We start from the raw sequence: 27884 nt of genomic DNA, 5'->3' as shown, positions 1-27884 counted from the left end.
AAAGACAAGCTTCAGGGGATGAATGGAGGTGTCTGAAGGAAGCTCACTCTCGTGTATTTCTTGCAGTATCTCCAAGTTTGCCGCAGTGGCCTGGGCACAATTTCAGGGAGGCTGGAAAAGCTGGTGAGTGCCACCTTATTATGCTGAGGGATAAGCGCACTGACTTGTTTCAGGAATAACACTGGTATCTCTGCTCCTTCATAGGTGAAGCTCTCCGGTTCCCATTTGACTCCACAGTGTTACGCCTTCATCACATATGTACAGGTAAGTGGGCTAAGTTTCCTGTGGAAACACATGCTTCAGCACTAAAGGGGAGTAGCAGGAACAATGAGAAGATCAGCACTGCCTGTATTTCTGAACCCTCCATGGTGTGGCTTGAGGCTGCGATCATTCCAAGCTTCAGCTTATGCCATATAAGCATGGCAAGAGACACATTCTTCTTCAGTAATGAAGGGATTAAACTTCTGCGCAGACAGAGCAAGAATATTGATTTCAGCTTGGGAAAGGGAGGGAAGTGGCTGTGTGCTGGTCTTTAAGCCATGTATTAGATCACTTTCTATCTCTATGCACGTGTGGATACTGACATGTGGCTTCTTTGGGTAAGTTTGGTATTAGTATTAACAGCAAATGGAAGAGAGACTCCAAATACAACACAGCCACACACCATATACATTAATATAATTGGCAATCTCTGCTCAAGGTGATGGCATGGGTCAGGATTAAGGTACTTTGACAGATACGTCTATGTATGGTTGAGCAAGGGGCGCTTCAGGTCAGGACCAAGGGGCATTGCCAGAGCCATGTAGGGGAGACCAGAGCTGGAATTACAGGGGGAGCTGGAGCTCGGGGTTAAGCTATGTTGGCAGAGCTGGGGGAGGAATGGGGGGAAGCTGGCATAAACACCTATCCCTGGCTCTGGCAGTATTGTTAGCTTCTCACTTCTGTAAACTTCCAAATCCCTCAGTGAGCTGTAAACATTGAACTAGCCACGTGGAGAAGACATTTGTCTGCCATGATTTGGCTACGGGCTGTTCTTGCTAGCCCTGTGATGCTGTGCCCTGTGCTTTCTTCCTTCAGAACATCCACAGTGAAAGCCTGAGCTTTGCAGGGGAGAAGAAAAAGAAGAGAGAGGATGAAACTGCTGCAATTGCTACAGTCATGGTGAGCTTGATTCACTCCCTGTTAGAATCTGGTTGCATGCAGCGGAAATAGCAATGTTGTCGATTCTTAAGATTTTATCATGGAGCTTGTGATGATTGGTGTTTTCTTAAAGCTCTGTCTCTGGAAGGCAGGTAAATACACCACAAACTCACCTTTCATTTAAGTAAAAACAAAGTTTGTAGCCCTCCTGGCTGTGGAGAAAAGTTGGAAAATATGACCCCAGTGCCACCCTAAAGGCTCAAAAAACAAGGCAAACAACAAAAGCAGCTTTTTAATCTCATGACTTTTTGGTGCTTGACTCTTTCTTTGAACATTTGGGGTTGGCAATACCGGCACATTTCCGTTTCAATGTGCTGATGGGCTCTCTGTGCTGCTGGAGTTTCCTGAGAAAGATGGAGCACTTCGTTTGACTAAATGAGGTCAATAATTGCAATTGCAAGTGACTGAGTTGGAAAAGTGTGAATGGGAACTGGAGGGTTAGTTACACTGGTTAAAGGTGTGTGACCCTTCATATTCATCAAAGCATTTTGCTATCCACTGTTATGTTTACCAGCTGGTCAAATGTCAGACACTCCTGTGCCATTCAAGTGAACCAGTGCTTTGCTGGTAAAAAGTAGTGAGGACAGCAAAGACAATGACTTCCTCACTGCTCCCTGAAGGTAAAGTGATGCTGCTAAGGACAGCAGATTTACCTGGAGCTGGATGCTGCCTCCTGGTTGATTATTAGAAGTGAAGGTCATAACAGAAAATAAATGGAGCAGAAATGCAGTGAGTTGGAAATGGGTGCTGTCAAACGGAAAAACCCAGCTCGGGAATGGTCAGAAGAGTTCAAAGCCATGGAGAAGTACCATGGAATACCTGCTCCAAAGGTGGTACTGATCCAGTTGGTTTAAAAACAATCCTGAACCTAAACTGGCAAGGTTTGGTATGGAGTTGATACTTGGTACAGAGGAAGGGATGGTGTCAGTGGTGTAGTACTGAAGTCGTTCACTGACAATCTGGGGTTGTCTGAACCAGAGATGGGCTAGAATTACAGTAATGATGCATCATGTTCACTGAAGGCAGGATGAGAAGTAATGGATGTAATCTGCAGGAAGGGAAATTTAGATTAGCTATTAGGAAGAACTTTCTAATTCCAGGGGAGGTGGACAAACCCTTGTCAGGGATGGTCTAGGTTTACTTGGCCCTGCCTCAGCCTAAGGAGCTGGATTTGATGATCTCTCGAGGTCCCTTCCATTTCTATGACTATGTCCCTTGACATGAGAAAGTGGAGTTCTGTATAATGCCTTTAAGCAATTGGCAACTGTGGTAAATAGGTTTTAAAATCTCTTCCATTTGGTTATGGAAATCCAGACTGATGGATTGATGAAGATCAGATGAATGTGTGCATTGTTACATACCTGGGCTGCTCACACTGCATTAAGTTTACTATGGGAGCCTTCAGTGTTCATGTCCAACCTCTTTTTTTTTTTTTTTTTTTGTATTACAGGCCAAGGTGCTTCGGGAGACCAAGCCAATCCCAAACCTGATTTTTGCTATAGAGCAGTATGAGAAATTTCTTATCCACCTCTCCAAAAAGTCAAAGGTAATCTGCCCTCCTCTGCAGCAGTCTGTGGCTCTGCGTGGCTGAAGGACAGATGACATACATACAGCAAAGCAACATCACTGTGAAAGGCTGCTGTACCTCTTCTTGGTTTTCTAAATGAATGTTACTACAGCTGTTATCAATGCAACTGGTCACAGAAGGAATTCACCATCATGGCAACTTTCTCACAAATCCTGGCCTGACTTTCTATTCTAAATTGATGTTACATTCAGGCAGCTGGCATCAATGCAGGCACTTGGAGAAGCATACGCTTTCTGAGGACTTAGCCATTTTGTATTTTCTTGTTGAGTAGAAACTGAAAAGGTTAATGCCATTGCTCTGCTCATTCATCTCAACTGCAGTGAAAGAAACATCCCTAGCCAAGGCTCTCAGCTGAGATGACATCAGGGTAATATACACATTTAGGGTTCCTGCCTACTCCCACCCCCTTAAAAAACCCATAAGGTAGGTGGCTTTGCCCATTTGAAAGTGGAGGCAGGGGATGTTGAACACACCCAGGATGGAAGAAAGGGAGTGTGAAAACATCACCTGGACTGCCACAGTCACACACTGTTATTGGCGGGAAGGTGACCAGGGACTCTGCCCTGGCACTAGGCGGGAGGAGCAGGCAGTGGTAGAAAGCTGCACTACAACAGGTATTAATGCTGTAGCATTCTCTCCTAGCGATCAGCCTTGAAATACTCATTGTCTTTTGGTTACGGTAGGTGAACTTGATGCAGTACATGAAGCTGAGCACCTCCCGGGACTTCCGCATCAATGCATCCACACTAGAGAGTGCGCTGCAGGAGAAGAACACTGAAGATGCTGAGAACGAACCAGACAATGACCAGGTCAGAACTCTCACAAGAGCAAGTGCCAGGGCTCACTCTCTCTGAGATCCAGCTGAGGCTGGGCTTTCCATGTGTGTGAAATCAGTGTAAAATGAGCCTGCCCTAGTTCCATCTTTAAAGGGGAATCCCTAATTTACTATCTGCCCATTTAATGAGTGAAATGGTAGAGACCCAACTCTGCCATCCCTGTAACGTGACACTGTGTTGCTTAGCCCAACACTTTGCCCTGAGCTAGTTTTCACTCAATATGCCAGTACCAATTCAAATGAATCAGTTTAAAATAAAACAGAGACATTATAGCAGTACTTTAGAAAAGCCCACAGTTTAATTCTGCTGTGTTCCCCTTAACTATTGATTTTCTAGGGTGGGTGGAAAAAAAATCAGGTTTGCACGGTATGACTTGTGCTTTTAAACTCTTAGTGCTTCTTGGCTCTAGGACTATCAGTGTTTACAGATGTCTCTTAACTCAATGGCACTCATGCTGCATTTTACAGACTGCTCTTGGCCTAACAGACTTGTATCCAAGATGGGGGAGTGTGTGTCTAGGATAAAATAAACTTATAACAAAAACCTCAAGAGAAGCACTGCCTTATCTTGCTTTCCAGTGCTGAAGGCAGAGTAGCATATTAGCCTTCTTTAAATTCCACAGGAAAGGAATCTGTTCCCCTCTGACTGATGCATTTGTGAGAGTGCTAGAATGTCCTGCCTCCGAGAGGCTTAATCGGTTTGTTCCCTTAGGGATCTACTGTAACACAACAGTGGTCAGGGCCCTTTTGGGGTAGACACTACAAACAAAATAAGGAGGCTCCTGCCTCAGGTCTTATACTCAGTCTGATTTCCAGATAAAACAAGCGTGCATTAATGGGGCTGCTAGCAGTATCTGTGTGAGGAACACTGGCCATGATGTGGAAAGAACAGAGCTAGTTCTCATTCCGTGTGAGTGGTTTCTTGAAGTAGATAAACTGTTAAGTTAGAACCACATAAGCCTGTTTTTCAGTAGCATAACTCATGCTTTTATTGATATCCCCCCCCCAGACTGTTGCAGCAGAACAGCCAGCTGAGAGCCAGGAACCCAAAAAGAAAAGACGACGAAAAAAATAGAGCTCCTGCCTTCTTGTCAGAGTAACACTCACCCAGCACAGCTTTTCTGTTGCAGACTGTCAGCAATTCCCTGGACAACAAGTACTCTCCCTCGGCTGCCTGAGCTATGCTGGCCCATGATGCACAATCTGTGCAAGACCTTGTATTTTATAGCTAAAAGTTCAGCTTTGGGTAGGCTGTTTGGACACTGTTCTGGGAGCTGCCTTTGCCATTAGAATGTGCTGCTTCAATGGAGTCCTCTCCCTCAGCCAAGTCCCTTCTTCTTAGAGCAAGACAAGGATTTGTCAACTGGGCTGGTTTACTACCAGGAGCCCTGTCCTTGCAAGGACCACAAGCATTGGCACTCCCTGCCAATAAGTTAATTGTTTGAGAGTCTTACAGTCTGGTTATCTCCAGCTCTATTTTCTTTTCTCCAGTGAGCCTTTGGTTATTTCAATAAGCTGATATATATCCAGAGCTTCACCTGAAAGACAGTTGTAAGCTGTTAAATTATTTCCACTTGGGCACTTTCTGAAAGCCCACAGCATAAAAGTGAGAGACCCCTGCCAACACCATGTTTTCCACTGTTTTGTTGCTTTAAAGGCCCTAATGCTCCCTCTGTGAATACAAGATCCCTGCAGCTGTAGGATGTAAAGAGAAGCCAACTATGGTGGTACAGTGAAAAAAAAGGAGAAGTTTATTAATATTCCTGTGGTTGGACTATAGTGTTCTCTTGTTTCTGCTGACTTTAGCTGTAATACACTTGGCTGCTTTGGTCCATGGTCCTGGAGAGAAGTCAGAGGTTCCTACCACTAGGACTTGTCACTTGTTGCGTCTTTCCTAAAATGCACTTTGGCTTAAGCTTTACCAATAAAGGTTGTTTAAAGAGGTATTGCATGGCTTATTTAAAAGCAATGCATTGAACCATTCACTTTTCTAATTGCCTGCTCATCTATGCTTCTAGAGTTAGGCAGTTGGTTCCTGAAAGAACAGTCTCACATTTCAGGAGGTATTTAAATAGCTGCTACTTAAGTTATTTGCATCAATTAAGATGTTTGTCAAGTGATGAGTAATCATCACTTTATCCTGAATTGGTGGGTACTAGTATGACTTCAGCTTGAATTGTCTGCAGCTTTCTCAACAAGGCTGTGCTGTGCTAAGAACAGTCAATGGGAGAGAGACGGAAGCACTAGAGTCTTAGGAGGTGTTTACACTGGAGCTGGAGGTGTAATTTTCAGGTCAAGTGTACATACCCCCCCACACTAGCTCACAAGCTAGAGCACTAAAAATAGAAATGAGGGTGCAGGTAGCAGGATGAGCTAGTCACACTGAATATAGTCATGAGACCAAAGGTATGTACTTGATTGGCTAGCCTCTTATGGTGCCGTGGCTCCATTTCTAGCATGCTAGCTTGATCAGAGATAGCATGGGTATGTCTACTCAACCTAGAATCTACATCTCCAGCTCCAATGTGGACATACATGTAGGGGTGACAAAGGGACAGCAAGCGAGAGGGGTTTGCAGTAACGTGTGCAAACTGATCACCCAGCAGGGAGGTGGCAGTCCTCTAGGACTTGCCCCAGAATTTACACACAGAACAGGCTTTAGCTGGGAATTCCACATCGTGCCATTGGATTGGAAATGCAGGCTGGCCTTGGTGCTGAGAAAGGAACGTTCTAACAGATGGTACAAGAAAATATGTGGTCATTTTCAGCGTGCATGGTCTTTGTACAGAGCCAGGCAACTGCCTTATGGGAATTTGTGCTTTGTTTTTACAGTAAGTAGTTTGTACCTATCAGGTGACTGTGACAGAGCAATGCTCAACCAAAGCTCCTAGCTGAACACAGCTCTGTGACAGCATTTAGAAGCAAGTGCTGCTACTTACATATGGGAGATTAGCTGTTCATGCTTCAATAAGCTATAATCTGCTTCTCATGCCTAGCTTGTGTGAGATGATACTTACCTAGTGGGATGCCATATCTCCTCTCCAGACCACTTGGATTTGATGGAGTTACACAATCCATGGTCACCTCCTTCCTTAAACACAGGTCAATATCCACAGCGCTGAAAAAAGCCACTGACTGGGGCAGATCCTGTAGGCCTAGCTTGTAGGCAAACATGCACCTGAAAGAGTAAGAGTCACTGCATGTAAATACTTAGGAGAGTCTTTCCCTTCTCATGGTGGGCAGCTGATTCGAGCTCTGTTGCAGGAGCTACCCTCAGACCTGCAAGTGGGCCAATTAGTGCTTTGTCACAGCTCTTCACTATATCCACCACTACTCTGAGATCCTCAGATTGCTCTGGCAGGTGGGAGACTCATCAAGGCAGACTTATTCTACTAGCAACCACCATAAGGCAACTGCTGGGTGGTACAGCTGGTTTGCCAAGAGCTTTCCTTCAGTGCTGACACTCCCAGTGGCTGTAGAGCTGGTTCTATCAGGCTTTAAAAGGTAGTAAGGACCTTGACTTCACAGTTAGCAACAAGCTTGTTACCCTCTAACAGAGGGAGGAGAACTTCTGCTTTAATCAAGCCTAGCCCTGCCTGCAGTAATAATAGCTTCAAAGAACGTTAGTGGGTTGTTAAAGATTATTTTGCATCCTATTTGCACAGCACTTTGAAGATGTAAAGTGCTTTATAACTACACAGTAACAGGATTTTGGTATTGCTGAAGAGGAGGTGGGAGGAAGAGAGCTAAGGTATGTTCAGTTTCCCTTCTAAGAAAGGAAGAATCCAGACACTTAACTCCAGTTAATCCTCCGCGAGAGAGAGAGAGAGAGTGTGTGTGTGTGTGTGAAATTTTCCCAGTGTGAAGTCCACTGCTGCCAAGGCATGAGCACCACATGGGCACAGAGATGCTCTGTTTACTGGCATACTTAACTAGATGCAAGAGCAAGCAGCTCTGCTTTAGTCTATTTCACTGTAACAGTGCTGGGATGTGCTGATAAGGGGACTCATGTAAAGTTATCTCAAAACTAATTTTTAAACTACAAATTAAAAACCATGTGGGTTTGAATCACTAGAGCTGCCTCACTGCTGTGACCACGGTGCAGCCACATAATGGAAAGCTACTAGTAGCAGGACCCAGGTACCAGGAAGGAGTCACTTCTGCTGTGGCAGTACAGGGCTTTAACGTGCACGCGTGCCAGGAGCAGCATAGGAGCATTTTCTGGCACAGCAGTGTTGCAGGTACTGACATACATTCCTGCCCCTGCTAGGAGAGCCATGAAGCTGAACTGCTCTGCATTCAGTTATATAAGGGAAGATTTTTGACACACACAAGCCTTCAAGATTTGGAACTTTAAAAGCAATTAGGTTCTAGTTCAATTCCCACCCAAGGGCTGTTGGGCCTGTGTGAAATTGGGGTGTGTGTGTGTGGGGGTATTCACATCAAACTCTAGTACCCCAATTTGCCTCTGTTAGCAGAGTGGTTAAGGACTGACTGCTACAGAGCCTGATTGCCCCTCTCACTTTATAACAGGTTTCAGAGTAGCAGCCGTGTTAGTCTGTATTCACAAAAAGAAAAGGAGGACTTGTGGCACCTTAGAGACTAACCAATTTATTTGAGCATAAGCTTTCGTGAGCTACAGCTCACTTCATCGGATGCACTTTATAGATCTCTGTTTAGATCAGGAGTGAGGCCCACAAGAAGGGGGAAGCTTTATCTGTAATTGCCTGTGGTAGCCTGGATGGTGAATGAAAAGGAACTCAGTCTCTGGTGCTGCTAACTTGACTCTTTCGGCCAACTCCACATTCACTAACAAAACATCTCTTAACTTTCCTACCATACCACCGCTTTCCGCCTATTCTGTCCCATCAGGAAGCACATGCCCTGCAGTTTTGCCCCTATGAAACAGCATGGTTGGAATGCTGCTGAGTTTTTTAGAGACTTTACCGTGTTAGGAGATTGGTGATCTGCAGGGCTAGGGCTGCCCGGTAGCGATCTTCACCCTGGACCAGGTAGCGCACCTCATCATGAATGCTGATGCAAAAGCGCCCATCAATGTTGAATTCTTCAAAGAGCCATTTCATGGACACCAGCATTAGGTGCAAGTAATCTACAGCTGAGCTCTGCACCACCCAATTCACTCTGCTGGTTACAAACTGGAGGAAACACAAACCAGAAGCTAGAAGGGTTCCAAAACAGATTCCTAGAGCAGGCACATTCCCTGGGGAAGTCTGTTCTCGTGGGGTCACACGATAGGAACAGTTGGTGATAACAAGACTGAAAGGGTTGTGTTGCTGGGGCAGTGTTTGACTATACAAAATCCCATTAAAAAAACAAACCCAAAACCCTAAGCACACCCACTGGAGAGAAACAGAACTTTGCTGGCAGAATCTGTGCAAGATATCTATATACCAGTTGAACATAATTACAGAAGGGCACTGTAATAGAATGATAGGATACAACAGCAACAACTTTTGTTATTTCCTAGACACTAACCAACCCTCATTATACAATTACCCTTTTATAGGAGCATGTTCCCAGCATGCTTTTCGTGGGGGCGTTGACCCTTTAAATCTAGCAGAAGCAAGCAGCCTCACCCCTGAAGGAGCCATTTACAACTAGTTACTGCAGCTATCTACTTGCTGGTGAGTATGCTGAACTCCTGTTATGTTCTCTCTTATTCCTGAGGATATGACACATTCTCACAGGCCTCTATGGTGTCAATGGGTTCAGCAGGCACTACTCCCACTCACAAGGCCCTGGGGTTTAGTTGTTTCACCAGGACTGGGTGCACGTTGCACTTTTGAAGATGCCATCCTTCACATGAGACTTAAACCTACCCCTTTACAGGCTGTTCTGGGGGGAAATGAAAATGCCTGTGGCCGTTTCTAGAAAGCACTGGGGCTAATCCCATTGTCTTGACCATATTCCTTCCCGCAAGGGAAGTGGCTGCAATGTTGCAGACTCTGTGATCTGCCGCTGTTGCATTTGACTACAGAGGCCCTAAATTACTAGGGCCCAATTCTGCCTACACACCTGTGTGACTTCCTTGACATCAGTGGTGCAAGTGAAGGCAGGTTAGACCCCCTTGTCTACCCCATAGCTGCAGAGACACCTGGGGTATGACAGGCACTGTAAGAACCTAGCTTTGATTCAGTCTGTAACTCAGCTTCTGACCATTGATTCAAGAGCATATGCTGAGTACGGGGGGTGGGGAGTGGTGCGTGTGTGTCCTAAAAGTTAAATGTTTTCTTTGCTGTAGCACAAAACTTTCAAGCAAAGCTGCTGTGCATCACTGTCTGCCCCAGGGCAGCACTACTGAGAACTACAGCAGCACCAAAACGTATACGGGTTGAGCACCAATAAACTTGTGGTTCCACAGGATGATCCAAACTGTTCCCAATCCAGGGCAGTATTGGTAACCAGCCAGCAGTCCCATGGCCACTCGTACTTTGAACAGAATAGAGCAGGATGCAGTGACTTAACTCCTACAAAGTTAGCCTGTCCGGACTCCAGTTCCCAGCACGGCAACATGGAGTGTGGCTAGCTGGGAGTGCCAAGGCCATCTCATTCAAACTGACAATCACCGAAAGCAAGAGTTCTGCAGGGCCAAGTCAGAGCTGGGGGTCAGGCTAGGGTTTGCTCTTACCTCACCCTTGACCGCAGGTGGCTCCAGGGCTCTGCTGATGCAGCAGCCCAGCACAGGGGTTCTCGGTGAGGCAGACATAGCAATGCTTTCCAGCTTGTTGAACATTTCTGACTCAGTCCCTCCAGCCCACACACGCTGGCATACCACATCCCACTTTTTCCTGTGCGACCTGCGGTGTGGGGAATAGAAGTGTCACTACATCTTCCCCCAGGAACCTGTCACAGAACAGTCTCTGCAGAGGCATTGAGGTCAGAGCTGTCATGAAAGTCACTATGGATAATAAGGGGCTCAGCTGCACTAGCTTTTCACTTCTGCAGACTTAGGGTTATGACTTAGGTTAGCTTTTCACATCAGCAGACTGGCAGGAAGGGAAGCCGCTAACTAAAGGAGCAGGAGATTCTGTGGAAGAAACGTGTCAGCAGAGCTACATGGAGGTTCTGAGCTGGAAAACCAGGGATGCTGCAGGTCAGGACAAGGTGCATTGCTGAGTTGTGGGGACAGACGGGAGGAGGAAAGATCAGGATTGCAATAGCAGGGAATGTTGCAGATTAGGCTTAAAGTGCATTGGCGGAGGCTGGTGGGGAAATCTGACCAAAGCCTGACTATTTCATGGCTGTCTCTTTCCTTGCACAAAAGCTAAAATTGCCCTTGGCCTCCAATTTCATTTGATTGAGAGAGCTACTGACTTGCCCGATTCTCTAGACATTACTGATGAAAATGGTTTACCGCCTTTGCTGTTGACTTGCCTCTTTCACCAGCATCCTCTTTCTGGACATAGGACTCCTGTGTATACCAGCTCTCCTTTCCCCTTGTTACTGGCACAGCACACATCCGAGGGCTTGCGCATCCCATTTCCCACCCCCACTCCCTTTCACACAAACGGAGGCTCTTCTCGAGCTTTGCTCCCTCACCTCTTCGTGGTTTCTCTCCGTATCCTTCGCACGTCCTGCCAAGACACAGAACCGTCCTCTGCCCTCTCCACTGGTAAGCCCAGCTCTCTCACTAGCCACTCCCCTTCCTCAGAAAGGTGATACCTGGAAAATAGGAACCAGTAGGGATAAACGGCATCTGAGATATCCTGGAGTTTCAGGAACAAGATTCATGGTTATAGAACTGAGCAAGCCAGCTCAGAGGCTTCAAATTAATTAACTCTTGATTGGCAAAAAGCATGAGCTCCAGATTCAGGACACTTAGGCCAGGACTCTAAGAGAGCCCAGCAGCCTGCAATGTGCTCTACCTTCACCTCATTACGAGGGATTTGTCTATGTCAGAGACAGACAGTTTCATCTCAGGCAGCTCCATAGGGGCAGCCAACCTACCAAAGGACTCTTCTGGTCCAGATCCCAGGAGGAATGACCCAGCTGGAGACAGACTGAGCTAACAGCGTGGCAAGTTTCTGGCCAACTCCTTCAACAGTGGACGCAACAATGCCACTGACAGATCACACTCCCCACAGCTTTCTACATCAAAGCTTTGCTAAGTTAAACCACAAGGCAGCACTCACCGCCGGATCCCCTTGGTGACTGCATACATCTGCCGAGCCTTCTCAGCTGCCTGCTGCTGCGTCAGCCGGTGGTTAAACTGCATAAGCAGGCGCTCTGCGAAGGGCTGGCCTGCCCCATAGATGCGCCCGTAGTTGAAGACTTTGGCATGCTCCCGGCTGATCCCCACCGTAGAGGCCGTCTTGCTGTGCAGGTCTGTGGCGTTGCTCTTCTTCCCCTGCAGAGTCATCCAGCCAAATGCAGTACAGCCTGGGGTGCAGGAGAGAGGAGGTTAATGCAAACAGGAAAGGGGTCTGAGTCAGACCTCACAGCATCACCATGGCAATGCTACATCCTGGCCCAGCATCTTAACTGCAGTCCACATCACATGATCGCAGGGCGGTGCTGCTCCAGCTGAACCTCTCACCATGCATGCCAGCAAAATGAGCCTCCCCGAGGACAGCAGCTATCCAGAGCTCCTGGGAATCCACATCTGCTCCAACAAGGTAGTAGCCCGGAGGGACCTGGACCATGGCTTTAAGCTCGCTGCCTACCCGGTCAGCCTGCGGACATAGATTGATGCCACTTTGAGCACGTCCTCCTACACCTCCCTTCCCCATACCATTGCCAGGCTAAACACAACTTTTCTCCAGTGGCTGTCTGGCCTTTGCATCCTGCTTTCCTGGAAGATCGTATCATGTGGTGTTAACAGCACACAGCTCTTCCAGTACAGAAATGTCAGCCAGAGACACTCCTGACAAGGGGAATCCAGGCAAGGAGACCAGCTACTGCCTTGCTCCACTCTTACCCGCATTCCTTTGCAAGGGCCTCTGCATCCCAGATGGAGTCTAGAAGGTCTCCACTGATTCTAACTCCCTTTTCATTGAGGTCTTGCTCTCAGCCCTTGAGCTTCTGGATCTCATCAGCCCTAGGTTACTAGGCCAACTCATGTCAGCGAGGCAAGAGGGCAAAGAATTATAGAACCAGCCTCTGAGATCTACAAAGTTCACACCCAACCCAAGACATACCCCCGCTCCCCCAAGTCTGATTTCTAATCCAGGACAATTGTCGCTAGCTTGAGATATCCTGCCCTGTATGGCAGGAGAAATCCCACACCACTGTGCTCCACAAATAATCCCTCTCCAGAACACAAAAAGAGCTAGTTTTGTACCCGGGCATTGCTGGCAGTCAGCCAGGTGGGTTCCACAGCCCGACGAGTGATGGTCCCTGCTGTTATCACCTGCGGCAGGATGGCTCCATAATTACTCTCCTCGTCATAGTCCGGATGTCTGGAATAGAAGCGGAGTGTCACTGCCTGCCCGCTGGAGAGCAGCAGGAATGAAGGCGGCCTGGCTCTGGCTTTTCCCACACTGAGAATCAGTAACTGAAAGGGACTTCCCAGTGGCTGTAGCCAAGAAAGATCCATCACATGGGACTGCATTTCTAAAGTCCTTTTATAATCCCCTCTTGGAGTCTGATTGCTGAGCTAGTTCCAGGGTCAACACAGGCCAGAGAGTTGAGACTGATGGGAGGAAGTAGGGGAACTAGGAAAGAGACTATTCCCTTTGTACTGCCCCAATTCTGACCCCCTTAAGGATTCAGGTTCCCATAGCCTCAGAAAAAGAAAGGTCCAGTAGTCAAAGGTCAGATTTAACTGAACAGAGGCCACTGACCTGTATGGCATTTCCTCACATACCTAGTTACTGATCGAGGCAGCTCCCCTTTCTTCAGCCACACAACCATTTGGGAGCTGTCGAAACAAGAACACATGAGGGCAGGGCCCCAGTGAGACAGACTGTGAAGAGAAAGGCCATGAACAGCAGCAGCTGAGCCAGGAAAACCCCTCAAGGGAAGATCTCACCCTGGATCTTCAATTCTATTTGGGGAACCCAGTCTCTCTCCCCCACCCCCAAGTTTGCATCCCCTTTCTCAGGTTCTTTCCTTCAGCTGCTCAAGGCCCACACACTAGAGCTGAGCATACTGTCTCCACGGTGCTTCTAGCCCTTGCCATGCCAGCATGTGCCGAGGGCAAGGCAATTTTAATGATCAGTTAAGCGGGTTTTGGGTACTTTTGACTGCCAAAAGATTTAGTTTGTGGGAGATCTGTCCTCTTGCTTGGGTTGAAGCAGCACATTCTGGCACTGCCCACACTCCTACAGCCCAGTTAGTACCCATTCCCATTAACAATGGCTGCTGCTCACTATGGAGGAGTAAAAAGGTGTCACCAATGGGCAGAGTGATCAGGAGCCACTCAGACATTTGCTGTTTTCCCACCTCTAACTGAATGCTACATGGAAAAAATGCTTTAAACGGAGGGATGAAAACTTCAGCTTAATCCAGACCATGGGGCAAAATCATTCATTCACAGGATAGGACATTGAGGCTGTGATAAGAGATGGGGCTTCATCCCTCGGACCTGCTTTCCTCCCTCAGATCCTGCATCTCCAGTACCACAGTTCAGATTAGCCCCCTGTAATGTGGTCAGGCAGATACAACCCCACACAGCAAACTGTAAGGAAACAGACAGTGATATTTAACATGGGAGGAGCGCCCTGTCTAAAAAACAGCAGTGGTCAAGGGGCATGTTACAATTTTGAAGTTACTGTACTCTGCTACGAGGAGTTAGTAGCAAATCTACCAGACCCCCCAACGTGTGCATTTACCTGCCTGACTCCTGTCAGGAAGTGCTAACAGTGGGGGCAAATGTACTCTCAGACTATTACAAATCTACAGTCCTTCTGCAGCACTAAATGTCTAATCCTCCCACCCCAGTCCCTAGGAATCCTAGTGGAGAGTTTGTCCATATTAGATATAGCTGGGCCTTGACATTCCCCTGACCCTTACCCATAGGAGCACCTGTTGAACTGCCATTGCATTCCTTGGGAGTTGAAGACACTTGCCCCTCCAGCCCCAGATCCACAGCACTAGGATTCTTGACCCAGTCTGCTTGCTCATTGTTTAAGCTCCCTTCCTGGTCTCACCCATTAGAGTTTCATTTGGGCTCTTTGCCTAATCCCTTTTTTTCTTAGGCATGCAAAGTTTGTGCCATGGATCAGCCTCTTTAGAGGCCTTCAGGGCTCTTTCCCTTATCAGCTCTAATGCTCCTCCAATGCCTCAGCGTACAGAGGTGCACTACGCCACAGTTCCTGTGCAAATCCCGCTATCATTGGTCACTCCGCAGCAGATCCCCCATGGGTGGGGACTTCGCAGTTTAACTGGGGGAGGAGAGGAATTAGTGTCTATCTCACCTGATTCGCTTGTGAGCATTCCTCCAGAACGAGATCATTTTGTTAATTTCAAGGGCCCTCGTCCCATCAGTGCCCCCAGTGCCGGCCCGTAGGGTGCCATCCTCCATCCTGGGCAAAAAATCCTTGGCAAAAGGGCTTCCAACATTGTTGTCATTCCCATCCTTTAACAGCAAAAGAAAGGAAGTTGGCTTGGCTCCGTGCATTGGGCAGTTATTATTATTAACTAGAAATGAAGACCTGGTCACTTCCCTGCCCCATTCCACATCTGTACAAGCACGTCCTTAACACCAGCCCTGCCATGAGCTGCTGACCAGGGCAGGTGGCTACATCAAAGAAGTGGAGGCTGAAGAAGGAGCGCAAGTGCATTCAGCAGACAGGAACTGGGAGGCTAATCCAGCTGAAGGTACACAATCCTGAGTGGGAGGAGGGAAAGTGAGGAGCCATAGAGGGAGGAGGGGAGAGGAGAGCAGAGAGGATGAAGAAGAAGAGACCGTGCAAAGCCTTGAAGGAGAAAGTGAGGAGCTGGGACTTGGTCCAGTTAGGCCAGTAAAGGGCTTTAGGGAGGCTGAGTACAGTCTCATCTGAAACGTGAGGTATGTACTTGATGTGCATTTCAGTGGGGAACTGTTCAGTACACCCCAGTGAGGACAGCAAGAGCATAGCTGGGTCAGTGCAGGGGGAATGGTCTCCAGATATGTCACTCGCTCCCCCTTTGGAGCCAGCCATGGGTCTCAAACGCCAGGCCCTGCACTCCACGGAGGGCTCAGCAACAAACAAGAAGCATTCTATGGACTCCACTCACCTTATGAGGCAGCCTGAAGAACCAGCAGCCAGGGATGTTGATATCATTGTAAGGGCCATTGCCATGGTGATATATAGGCTGGCTCTCCGCACACTCCAGTTCCAGGTAAGCAGTCTCTCCCTGAAACCATCCAGAATGAGACACTTGCTAAACTTAGAGCCAGAAGAAGGAAAAGCCTCAGGGGTGGGGGAAGCACCTAGTTAATGATAGTGCCAACTCAACTACACAAGCACCGGGAAATAAAAGCCTGACTCCTCACACACTACAATGGAGACATCCATTGGACTCCTGAGAGCAGCATCCTAAAGGGACCTTGCTATGGAGGTAACTGCTCCTCGTCAGCCATGCAGGAGCTTGGGTCCTCTTGTTCTGCCTGGAGAAGCACCTGTTCAGTGAATCCCAGTTAACTGACACACTCCCACGTTCCACTTACCTGTCTGGGCCCTTTAGCTGTTCTGTCTGATTCAGCTTCCAGATCAGTATCCATCTCCACCTGGCTCAGCACCTCCACCTGGAAACAAAGGGGACAAAAGGATCAGAGAGCTTCTTAGTATGTTCTTTGGCTTCCCAGACAGCTCTTCCAGGAACCTCTTATAGTATGGGGCTGCTGTTCTCCAGCACCATTGTTGCGCCCACAGCTCTCCAGCTTCCTCATTTTTAAAGTGAGTTGTGTGTTGGTGAAAGGTGTCAGCTTGATATCTAAGAAGACTTTAGGCATCTGTTTATCCTTGAAACAGGTACAGACTAGGAAGCAGCAGGGCAATAATGTGCAGTAATGACCTGGAGAGACCACCCTGGGGCAAATGGGGAATTCAGGCTCCATAGCTATTAGTCTCTGGCCTCTCTGCCGAGACTCTCAGCAAGGAGGCCAGTTCTTTTCACACAGGCTGCTGAAGAGCCATCAGAGGACAAGAACTCTGTCACTTATCACTGTGCTGGATTTGAATCAGCAGCAGGGATGAAAGAGGCTCTCTACCCCATTCCCATCCAAGCCGGCCAGTCCCCTTTCTTACATCACTTTAATTGGATATAAGCACAAAAAAGTGTTTAACCAGCAAGAAAGCAGCTGTGCAGAACAGGATGGGGGTTTAGTGAATGTCTGTGAGAAGAGGGCCTCTGGGCTCCAAAATGGGATTCTCTGTTCCAGGCTACAAGAAATTCTCTTGCTTCTCACTACTTCAGACCCTCCCTTCTTTCCCTCAACCCTCTCTGAAATGACTTCTCAGTTGCTCCAAGTCACAGGCTGCTAAGATTTGGCATTAACAAATCTCTGAGAAGGGTAGCCACCTGGCCAGACTTTTAGTAGCTGAAAACCAGAGGGACTATGGGAGTGAAGAGGTCAGATGTTGGTTCAGTGGAGTTGAACTGAACTCGGTATTTTTTAATGTTCTGTTCATATATTAGAAAAAATAATAAAAATCAAGATTCCTTTCAGGGAAATGACCATTGAAAGCAACCCCCGTGTGAATCAGTCAAGGCTAATCGAGAAAGCCAGCCACAGGGAAAATGATTGAGGAACCCAGGGGGATAATTGGTTTGTTTGAAGGTGCCGGTTCATTTGCAGGGCAGGAGCCAAAGGCAGTTGGGCCCTCTCTTCTCACTCAAACAGGTGGACGTCCGTCACGCTTTTCCAGGGGGAACAGGTGCCTTGGACAAGTTTTCTGAGCCTCTACTCCCTTCGTCCCTCAGTTCCAGCAAACCCAGCTTTACCTGTTGCCAGATAGTGCTGTTATCTGTTAACATGAGCTCCTCTTCAAGGCAGGTGTTCAGTGAGCCAGGCTGCTCATTCCCTCTCTCCTTACAATGCTCCTTATACAGATCCTCAATAACCCTAGAGGGAGAAGGCAAACGAGAGATGAATGGTACTCAGGAACCTGTGTCTTTGGGAGCAGAGACAGGTTTCATATTGAGCATCTGAAGTGGAATTTATTACCGCCACAAGCAGCGCCCTAGGACAGTTACCAGGCTCCACAAGGACATTTGTTCAGATAAAAAGATGAAAATAAGGGCAACGTACCCCCCAGCATCCCTCAGAAGGAGAGGCCAAGATTCCCAGCCAAACACTGCTTAGCCAGCAAGGTTTTTTCTCTAATAGGAAGGGAGAAAAGCACAGGCTTCTGTTCAGGGAGGAATAGATGCATCTTTAATGCCCTCAGGTTACTGCCCTGTTTGATTGACAAGCAGTTTGAGACTTTGGAGCTCTGGATTAATTTGCTGACCTTCTTCCCAGAACCTCACTCCCCAAACCTGTTCAGCAAATAACCACTAAAGATCAGAAGTCTTAGCAACATGGGACTCTCTTCCAGCTTGGTGAATACAGTAGCTTTACTGCTGACATCTCCTTAGATAGCGCATCCCATCTCTCTCTCTCCTACCTGTGTGGGCAGGATGGCTCTTCTGTCTCTGAGAGATTCTTTGGCAAATTGTCCTTCCTCCCTGGCACCAAATAGCCCCAGCCATGCTTCTCAGAGTAATGCAGTGGGAAACCATCCCAGGTTAGTCTCATTAGCTTTGGTGTCACTCTCATCTGAAGGCTCATGAGACTGGGACCTGGCACCCAATCTGGATCATTCAGGCGTGGGCAGAGTTTACGGTACCATCTAGAGACCCAAGACAGTAACAATTAGGTTGGGGAGAAAAGCTTCAAGAGCAGTTCAAAGTTTCCTCCCCATTTATTTCCTGGTTAACAAGACAACATGAGAAATTCCCTTCACTATTAATGTTTCGAGGTGGTCCATCCTATTTCATCTTTTAGCCTAGGACAGCACATCTGTCGGGCTCACTTAGTTGATCAACATCCAGTGAATGATCAATGGGACCATCAGCAAATGCGAGACCATCTGAGTGGAACTCTCCCATCAAAAGGAAACATTAAGTGGCTGTCTCCTACCTACATGTTCAAGCACACACTTTCCAAGTGCTGCATGTCTAAGGGACAGGGGAATGATTTTGCCATTTGTCTGGAGAAGCTTGAATATTTTGTGTCTCTTTGGGACAAAGGATTGAAGTGGAGTATGAGAAATCTTGGGAGTATGGGGATTTCTCTTTCTCTTCTGGGAAGAGCACATGCTCCAGCTCAGGAACCCATTCTCAAGAACTGCCAGCCTTGAGAGGCAGTTTCAGATTTTCTTTGGGCATAGAACAATGTATATGTTGAGTATACCTTCAACCCCAGATAGCAGGGCCGTGGGGTAGCTGCAATGCTTCCAACATGCAGGAGGGTCCATCTTCTCTAGAAGTGGAAGGCAATTTAAATTTCCACATTGGCTCAGCACAGGCCACTTTGAGTGGAACACTTAAATGTGCCCAATTCTTAGTGGCGGCTTCCAGAGATGATCTCCTGTCTACGGAAAGCTAAACTGGGACCCACTAATCTCACAACAGCCAGAGTGTAACCCTGGCCTCTGAAGCAAAAGGTACATACTTCATCCACTCAGTTTCCAGGCTCTCCACTTCATCTACCCTTCTACCACCTGTTAGACATTTAATGCTCAACAACAAAGGCATTTAGAAAGGACTGGACAGCTGGAATACCCTGGCCCCATGGGCAGGAAGAGGAGCTCAGATAACACATCCATAGATTTGTAATAGCAGCTGGAAATGTTTCCATCTACAAACCGAAGTCACCATTAGGTGGTGAGTTATGCAAATCCCTTTTGAATGACTCACCCCGGGTGGCCTGGCAGGTGCTGGGTTCTCTTTGGTAGCAAACTGATAGTCTCCTTCAGATGCTCCAGGAAGGCCCATCTCTCAGGGACTCTCAGCTCTTCCTCTTCACTGGGGGGACCAGGATCTGATTTTGTAATAAACATAACCTCAGCAAGAGATGTTCTCTCTGCACCCACTTGAGAATGCAGCATGATGAGAAACAGTGCCCTTTCCGACAGCGCACTCTAATACATGATTCAATGTTTGCTCAGTTGTTTCTGTTCCTCCTTTTCTAGAAAGTTACACTGACTATGCCTCTACTTGACAGCTGGACTTTCCCATGGTTCAGATTTGCCACTGCTTAGACTCTGTGCTACATGTCTTTCCTGCAACCTCATTAGAGCTTAGAGATAGTTGGTATTAAACCCATTTTCCACCCTCACCTCCCCACCATGTGCATGCACCAAGAGCACTACCTTCCTGCCACTCTAGGGCAGACGGTTTTTCCACCACTTTGGCTGGCTCGCTGTTTACATCTTCATTTTTCTTCCTTACTGTTTTCTTCTTCTTCTGCTTAAATTCCTGTAGGTCCCACTCCAGGTCCCATAGCCACGGGTCATCCTTATATCTGCATGGCAGAACAACATTACATGTAACTTGTTTTGGCTTTGCGTTTCTACATTCTGCCTGATCTAGACTCCGCCGACGTCCTGAATTCTGACACCTGGTTCCAGTTTACTTTACCAGGGACGAGGAGGGATACACACAGACCTAATTTTTGACTATTTTCCCTATGAAGCATTAACTTGAGAGTTATGAACAGAATAAAAGCAGTGGACCACAGCAATGCCAGCTTCCCGCATACTACCCTTTGCCAACATGCCTCGCCCAGACTGAACACTCAGAAATCCAGTCTCCATTGAATCTTCAGCCTCTACAGAGGCTGCTAACAAGCTGGTGCCAATTCTAAAGATAGTTTCTGAGCTGTGAACACTTGTCTGCTAGGGATTGGATTGAGGGCCAGCCCTTATGAATATGGGGACAGATTTGGTGATCAACAATCTCCTTAGCCATCTAAACACACTATTGTCGTATCAATGCTAAGTAAATTCCTTTGCTGTTTTAAAATGAAAAATGCTTTCTCTCCCTGCACTAAGTGCCAGGATCTAAGCCCTTTCCTCCTTTGCATTTCCCCCTGCCATGATGCTGACCCAGCTGGTACCTCTCTTCATAAAGCAGCTGACAGGCATCATTGGCCAGGTTCATCAGGGATTTCTTCATCTCTTTCTGCAGCTCCTCATAGGTGTCCTGAGTCTCATCCAAGTACCTCTCCCAGTTCTGATTGACAGGCAGGTAAGAAACGCCCATTTCCAGCATCCCTGCAAAGGTCACAGGATGTGGGCATCTACAGCACAAATACATATGGTATTAAGCACAACCCAGAAGGCATTTGGCCTGTAAGCACTAGGCTATTCTACAACTAAAGATACAAAATCTGTAACTTCAGCTCTATTTCCACTTAGGAGTTTCCCAACCTCACGCTACTGCCCGGAACGGTCTATGGCTTTTGCCCTCCAACACCGGCAATTACTGAAGGCCTTAATATGAATATGTATGTAGGGTAAGCAAAGAAAGTCGATTTCACCAACAAGATCCCTCAGTCCCATCCACGAGAGCTTCATTACAGGATCCCTCTCATTAAGAGCTGCCCATTTTATCTGAGTGTGAAATTATGATGCTTATTCCTTCTAGCCAGGAGAGAGGGATCAGGGTCCCCACGCAATGGGGCTCTGTGCAGCCCCAGAGTTTTGGCACCCATCTGCCATTGCAACTTTCCACAACATAAAGAACTTGGATGCTGATCGCCAAGCTGGAAATGAGTTTACCCCACATCTCCAAGAGGATCAAACTCAGGTCCTCAGCATGACTGCATAAGACTGCAGCAACTGTGCCAAATTCCCTGTATCTGTGGCCAGATTTTCATGGCTCCTTGCAACAGTTAATTTTTGTGTTGGCTGAGGTCAAACTCCTCCTCACCTCTCCATGAAGAGTGGCAGCTGCTTCTGGAACACTTCATGAGTGGCTTGGACATCAAGGGCACAGTACTTCATCAGTTCCTTTGGGGCAGAAACAGGCAACAAGTAGGAAGATTAGACTGTGTGTATAGAGCATAGTGCAATGAACTGGTCGAGCCCAGGGGTGCAATAACTTAGTGTCATTGTGACTGTCATCCAGTTATACTAAATACCTCCACAACACAGTTTTCTACCCCTTCCTCACAAACTTCCCCTCAGGTCTCTCCCTGGGAAAGAAATCTCAGTAGTCTGGGTCAGAGGCATGCAAATCTTAGTCAACCAATGGCCATATTGGCAATGTGCTGGGAGACAGAAACGTGCACCAACTTAGCAAGAAAAAGGACCCAATTGTAACTGCCCTGATCATTAGTAGTCTCCACAGGCAGCATCTCCATACTAACAGTAGCACAAAGTGCTCCATCTTTCCTGGGGATGCTTTGTATGTATCCAAAAGCCACTACAAGGAAATGGAAAACATGCTGCTAGCAAATGTTATTCCTGCTGAGAGTTTTGTTTTTATAATTAAAGAAATCCCCCAGGCCTGGCTCCTCCCCTGGCCTCTCCCAGAAGCTGCTCACCCTTACCTGGAAGTTCTGTCTGATGTCACTCATGCTCCCCTTGACAAACAGCTCACGGGCCTCTTTCTCCAGCGGCTCACCCCCAACGTACAGGTCATGCACGTCTGCAAGGTTGTTAATACTGCTGATGTTCACCCAGTCCCATGAGCCAATCTGTAAAGAGACAAGCCAGCAGGCCAGCTCAGGGCAGGAAAAGAACTGGCAGCTAAATAATATATCTAAAGTACAGTTATGATAAGAAAACAGACTATATACAAATTATTATTTGTATTACTATAGTGTCTAGGAACCCTAGTCATGTACCAGGATCTCACAGTGCTAGGCACTGTGCAAACTCACAACAGATAGTCTCTGTATAATCTAAGGTTTTTGTAGGCATCATGGCAAAGGAGAGTTTTGGAAGGGGATTTGGAGGAGGATAATGAGGTAGCTTTGCAAATGTTTACAGGTAGCTCCTTCTGAGCAATAAGGGGTAGCATGGGAGAAGACACAAAGGCAATAGAGAAGGGGGATCCAATGGAGGGATAATATGGTCACAGTGACAGGCGAGGACAATAATCTTTGCAGCAGTATTCCGAACATATATCAGTGGAGCAAGATTGTTTTTGTCAAGGTAAAAGGACACTCCCTTATTCCACAGACTTGCTCCTCCTGTGTTTGCAAGTCAGAGCTACTGGCTTTATTGTCACCAACCACTTCCTACTCCTTTGAAGCTACAGGAGTGTAAGATGGCTCCACTGTGCCTTATGCACTAGGTCACCAGCAGAGTTCTGACTGCAGTCCCTTTCTACCTCCTATATCATCACATGTAATAAAGAGCCTAGCTCAGTTTTTAGACCCCAACTGGAGTTTACAGAGATGGCCAGTAACAGCACAATATAAAACATTTATTACAGACTCTTTTCCTTCAGACAATGTAATGGAGCCATCCATTAAACCATTCCTTTGGGAAGGCCAGAGCTAGGTCCATTGTGGAGGGGAAGGAAGGGGGAGGCTTTTAAATGCTAAGGAAACAAAGTGAAGGCTCTATGTTAGTGAAGAAAACAAAGTGAAGAGTTAAGCTCTATAGCACTAGTTAGCGATGCACAAATTTCCTCAGTGATTCTCCTACTCACAGCAGGCCCTTCAGTTTTGCTGCGCGTTTTCTTCATGTGCTGTTTGACCTGCTGCAATCCCTTCCTCTTGCCATGCTTAGCAGCCATCCAGAGGCTACGCTGAAATCCCGTCAGCCCTGAGATGGCCATGTGCATGCTCATGGTGTCCAGGAAACGCATTCGGGAGCCCTAAAATGCACAGCAAGTTAGGGGTTCTCAAAGTTCTTTTCACTGTGACCCACTTCTGACAACAAAAGTTACTACACAACCCGAGGAGGAGGGGACCAAAGCCTGAGCCCCACTGCCCTGGGTGGGGAGGGGCCAAAACCAAAGCCCAAGGGCTTCAGCCCCAGGCGTAACCTGAGCCCTGCCACACAGGGTTGAAGCCTTTGGGCTTCAGCTTTGGCCCTGGGGCTTTGGCCCTGGGCGCTGGGGCTTTGGCTTCAGCTCTGGCTGGCCCACAGTTTGAGAACTGCTGGGTTTGAGAACAGGCAGTCAAGGAGCCACTGCCTTTTTCACAATTCATGGACTCAGGCTTCTCAAGAATGGAGCTAGGTGGATGGTGGGGAGGCAGTCCAGTGACTGAGCTGCTAGTGTTCTGTGCACACAGGCAATCAACTGGAACTTGACTTTAAGACTCAACATCTTGCTCTTCTTCATGCTGAACTGACAAAATCTGACACCCAGATTGGACATCTTGCCCTGAAATCAATCACACAGATCCAAGCCCTTGTACAACTCTGGCAGCAATGGGAGTGCTTGTTCCTTCTGTGTTCTAAAGGCTCCTCGGGTCAGAAATGAAAGAATCCAGGCCTGTACTATGGCAGTAAACCAAGATGCTACCAAAATGTCTTGCTTTGTTCCACTACTTACAAGCTATTTTTGTCGCAGATCTTGGACTACTGAAGTCCATGTCATCTGCCAGCTCTGGTCTTCATGACTTTCCTGATGCTAAGCACAATGTCTTATACTTTGGCTCACAGGAAAAGGAAACTGAAAAGCACCAAGAGGCAGACTGCTGCCTCTGTAACACTTTACAGTTGAGAATCTCAAAGCAATTCACAACCCTTAATGGAACAAAGCTCACAATCCCTCCCATGAGGTGTGGAAGTGATGTTATTCCTATCTTACAGTTAACTAAGGCACAAAACCTGACCTTCAAAATTAGGTGAGTGCAATTATACTTACAAAAGCATGCGTAATTTGTGTATAATTACAACTGCAGATGCAGATCAGGTGAGCGTACATGCAAGTGGCTGGTTAAATGTAGCTAGCAGTAACTGCCCTAGCAAATTAACTTTGTAAAATAAATTATACATTTAACTAATTTATTGTATACACTCAATTTTGAAAATCAGGTCCTAAGTGGCTTTCCTCAAACCCATGCACAGAGCCAAGGAGAAAGCAGGTGGATGAAATGGACATAAATTAGGAAAGTACTTACTTGGATCAAGTATTGCTCTTTAATGTGTGCTCGATCAAAGGCGACGTTGTGACCCACCACCAATCTCTCTGTCCAGTCCTGTTTGGTGAGACAGCTTGAGTTCAGAGCAGTTTCTAGTGGGATAAAGTCAGCCAGAGTCAGTTGGCTGGACCAGGTATAGCGTTCTTCTAGCAGCCGCTTACTGCACCAGGAGTACCTGGAAAGGAACCACATTATATTCTGGATTACTTCAAATTGTGAAGACTGATTCCCCTCTGCTAGTCTTAGTAGAAGGACTAAGGAGGGATGAGCCAAATTCCTCTTCCGCCCCAGAATTTGACTTTTCAAGCAGGGCTGAGCTACACTGGCAGGAAGCAGCGTAGGGAAGTTTGCACAGCTGCTGCCCAAGTTTTACCTGTTCATGCACCAAGGCTGTGAAACCAGCACTGAATTCACTAACTAAATCGAACTGGAATTTCACATAGGCTTTAGAACTGGCCTATGTCCAATAGCTACAGCTCCATGGGACCATTTACTCCCTATCAAACCAAGTATTTAGCACAACGGAGAAGCTCAGCTCTGCTGCTCCTCCATCCATGTCCACTGTGGTAACAGTTAGTATTGTGGCTTCTCTTGTATATTACAGTTATCACATCTTACCAGGCACTTGGAGAAACAGCAACTGCCAGTGTTGGGCAACGGCCTTCTGCCATGCACACTTCAACATCAAACACCAAGGCTCGTTCTTCAGGGAAGTCTACAGCCTTCCTCTCACCATTGGGTCCATACTGTGTCCAACCAACTTCCCAAGCCCACTGTGAGGGCATGGGGGGCACCTCACAGTGGAGCAGCTGATTAGCAGTTTCCAAATAAGGAAGGCTCTGCTTCTGCGCCAGAATTCGGAAGTGCTCATCAAGATCGCTCCCATACATGCGGGGCAGCTGCAGCTCTACATCAGGGAGCGTGGCTGTCTCTTTGCCCCACAGGTCATGCTTCTGCAGATGTTCCACACTCCTCTTGATGTCAGCATCTGAGTACTGCACCTGAGCACCCCGAAAAATCTGCTCATGAAGAACCTTGGACAGCATCTGGATGTTTAGTGGGTTCATTCGCCGTTGACTGGTACCAGAATCTTGCATAACCTCCTCTTGCACCGGGCGACTGGCAGAAGAACCTGAGGCACATCTCCGCTGCCTGGCTCTCAGTGATGGAAACAGACGTGCTATTGACTTCCTCCAGAGCAAATGTGTCATCTTCAAAAAACTTTAGTAACATGGAGAACGGGCAAGAGTCTGCCCTTTTTGGTGGGATAGGTCTGCAAAGAGAAGCCCAACAGAAGGACTGAAATTTAGCAGAATTCATTTGAGGCTCCCCTCTCCTCTCCCTCCCAAAGAACCTGAGCACTTGGAGCCACCACGAGCGACACTGGAGCAGAACCAGCACGGGCCGTTTAAGAAAAAACCCTCCAGTGTAGACAAGGCTATAACGTGATACTGCAACTACCTGGCTTATCCCATTCCAGAAGCTCACTCCACCCTACCCTGAGTCAATGAAACCCCATGTATCTCATCACAAAGCTCCTCCCCTTTGGCTTTTCCCTACCATCCATGGGACCGTCCCTACCCTGCAGGGATCTCTCTGCCAATCTCCTCTCCCAGAACCACAACGGGTCTCAGCTTCCCCTCAAACCTGCCCTTACATGTCTCAGCCTCCCCTTCTGCAAAGGGGAACTCCCTTCATCCCCCAGGGTCTCCCCCCCCAATTCCCTATAGTCTCAGCCTCACCCCCCCCCAGCCTCCTGCTATTCCCCTCACCCAGCCTCCCTATGGGTCTCACCCCCCCCATGGGTCTCAGCCTCCCCCCCCGGGTCTCATCCCCCCCCATTCCCCTCACTCCCCCATTGGTCTCACCCCCCCCCATGGGTCTCAGCCTCCCCCCCCATTCCCCTCATCCCCCCCATTCCCCTCATCCCCCCCATGGGTCTCAGCCTCCCCGCCCATTCCCCTCACCGCCTCCCTCTGGGTCTCATCCCCTGCATTCCCCTCACCCCCCCTATGGGTCTCACCCCCCCCTATGGGTCTCAGCCTCCCCCCCCCATTCCCCTCACTCCCCCATTGGTCTCACCCCCCCATGGGTCTCAGCCTCCCCCCCATTCCCCTCACCGCCTCCCTCTGGGTCTCATCCCCCCCCATTCCCCTCACTCCCCCATTGGTCTCACCCCCCCCATGGGTCTCAGCCTCCCCCCCATTCCCCTCATCCCCCCCATTCCCCTCATCCCCCCCATGGGTCTCAGCCTCCCCGCCCATTCCCCTCACCGCCTCCCTCTGGGTCTCATCCCCTGCATTCCCCTCACCCCCCCTATGGGTCTCACCCCCCCTATGGGTCTCAGCCTCCCCCCCCCATTCCCCTTACCGCCTCCCCCTGGGTCTCATCCCCCCCATTCCCCTCACTCCCCCATTGGTCTCACCCCCCCATGGGTCTCAGCCTCCCCCCCATTCCCCTCACCGCCTCCCTCTGGGTCTCATCCCCCCCATTCCCCTCACTCCCCCTATGGGTCTCACCCCCCCTATGGGTCTCAGCCTCCCCCCCCCATTCCCGTCACCGCCTCCCTCTGGGTCTCATCCCCTGCATTCCCCTCACCCCCCCTATGGGTCTCACCCCCCCTATGGGTCTCAGCCTCCCCCCCCCATTCCGCTTACCGCCTCCCCCTGGGTCTCATCCCCCCCATTCCCCTCACTCCCCCATTGGTCTCACCCCCCCATGGGTCTCAGCCTCCCCCCCATCCCCCTCACCGCCTCCCCCTGGGTCTCATCCCCCCCATTCCCCTCACTCCCCCTATGGGTCTCCCCCCCCCATTCCCGTCACCGCCTCCCCCTGGGTCTCATCCACCCCATTCCCCTCACCGCCTCCCCCTGGGTCTCATCCCCCCCATTCCCCTCACTCCCCCATTGGTCTCACCCCCCCATGGGTCTCAGCCTCCCCCCCCATTCCCCTCACCGGGTCTCAGCCACCCTCCCCCGGACCCCGCATAGTTCTCAGCCTGCGGGGGTGGCTCCCCCCACCCGCTGGCTCCGCCGCTCGGGGCTGCTCGGCCCGGCCCGCAGGGGTGGCGCAGCGGCGGGGCAGTTGCCGCTGGCCGCGTTGCGAGCCAGGTCTCGAGGCTGCAACCGAGCTCAGATCAGCCTGCCCAAGCAGGGGGCGGTGCCCGAATGGACCAACCCAGACCGCCGGGCGCTCTTTCCGGGTGTCCGGCTCTCTCTCTT

The 27884-nt window shown here is 48.6% G+C and overlaps 2 protein-coding genes across 6 annotated transcripts in view; one reads left to right on the top strand and one right to left on the bottom strand.

Moving 5' to 3' along the window:
• Positions 1-5652, top strand: part of FANCI (FA complementation group I) — a 39067-nt gene extending 33415 nt beyond the window's left edge. For 4 of the 5 annotated variants that reach the window (XM_073304151.2, XM_073304153.2, XM_073304149.2 and 1 more), the window contains 6 exons: positions 67-123; positions 205-264; positions 1078-1161; positions 2651-2746; positions 3472-3597; positions 4633-5652. In XM_073304151.2, the coding sequence (XP_073160252.1) occupies positions 67-123; positions 205-264; positions 1078-1161; positions 2651-2746; positions 3472-3597; positions 4633-4698 (489 nt within the window). In that variant the 3' untranslated portion in view covers positions 4699-5652. The remainder of the gene's footprint in view (positions 1-66; positions 124-204; positions 265-1077; positions 1162-2650; positions 2747-3471; positions 3598-4632) is intronic. The other variant, XM_073304154.2, reaches the window with a different exon arrangement.
• Positions 4587-27816, bottom strand: POLG (DNA polymerase gamma, catalytic subunit). Its single transcript, XM_073304155.2, has 23 exons — positions 27619-27816; positions 25282-25936; positions 24643-24838; positions 23220-23387; positions 22111-22257; positions 21489-21568; positions 20674-20856; positions 19928-20079; positions 19473-19596; positions 18179-18403; positions 17514-17634; positions 16237-16314; positions 15804-15923; positions 15002-15162; positions 13450-13503; positions 12925-13042; positions 12181-12316; positions 11777-12023; positions 11184-11306; positions 10273-10441; positions 8571-8779; positions 6641-6801; positions 4587-5161 (listed from the first exon to the last, which is right to left on the bottom strand). The coding sequence occupies exons 2-23, from the start codon at positions 25872-25874 to the stop codon at positions 5097-5099; spliced, it is 3630 nt and encodes a 1209-aa protein (XP_073160256.1). The 5' UTR covers positions 25875-25936; positions 27619-27816; the 3' UTR covers positions 4587-5096.
• Between the last annotated feature and the right edge of the window lie 68 nt (positions 27817-27884).

Source organism: Lepidochelys kempii, chromosome 10 (assembly GCF_965140285.1).
Source record: "Lepidochelys kempii isolate rLepKem1 chromosome 10, rLepKem1.hap1, whole genome shotgun sequence".
NCBI classification, from domain to species: Eukaryota; Metazoa; Chordata; order Testudines; family Cheloniidae; genus Lepidochelys; species Lepidochelys kempii.
Note: the sequence above shows the minus strand (reverse complement) of the source record. Positions and strands in the feature narration are given on the sequence as shown.

Coding starts and splice junctions, on each gene's coding strand:
- POLG (XM_073304155.2), bottom strand. CDS start 25,874: ATGACACATTTGCTCTGGAGGAAGTCAATAGCACGTCTGTTTCCATCA. Junction 12,024..12,180: donor TCATTTTGCTGGCATGCATG/GTGAGAGGTTCA, acceptor CCTGCACCCCAG/GCTGTACTGCATTTGGCTGG. Junction 8,780..10,272: donor CACCTGCGGTCAAGGGTGAG/GTAAGAGCAAAC, acceptor TGTTTCCTCCAG/TTTGTAACCAGCAGAGTGAA.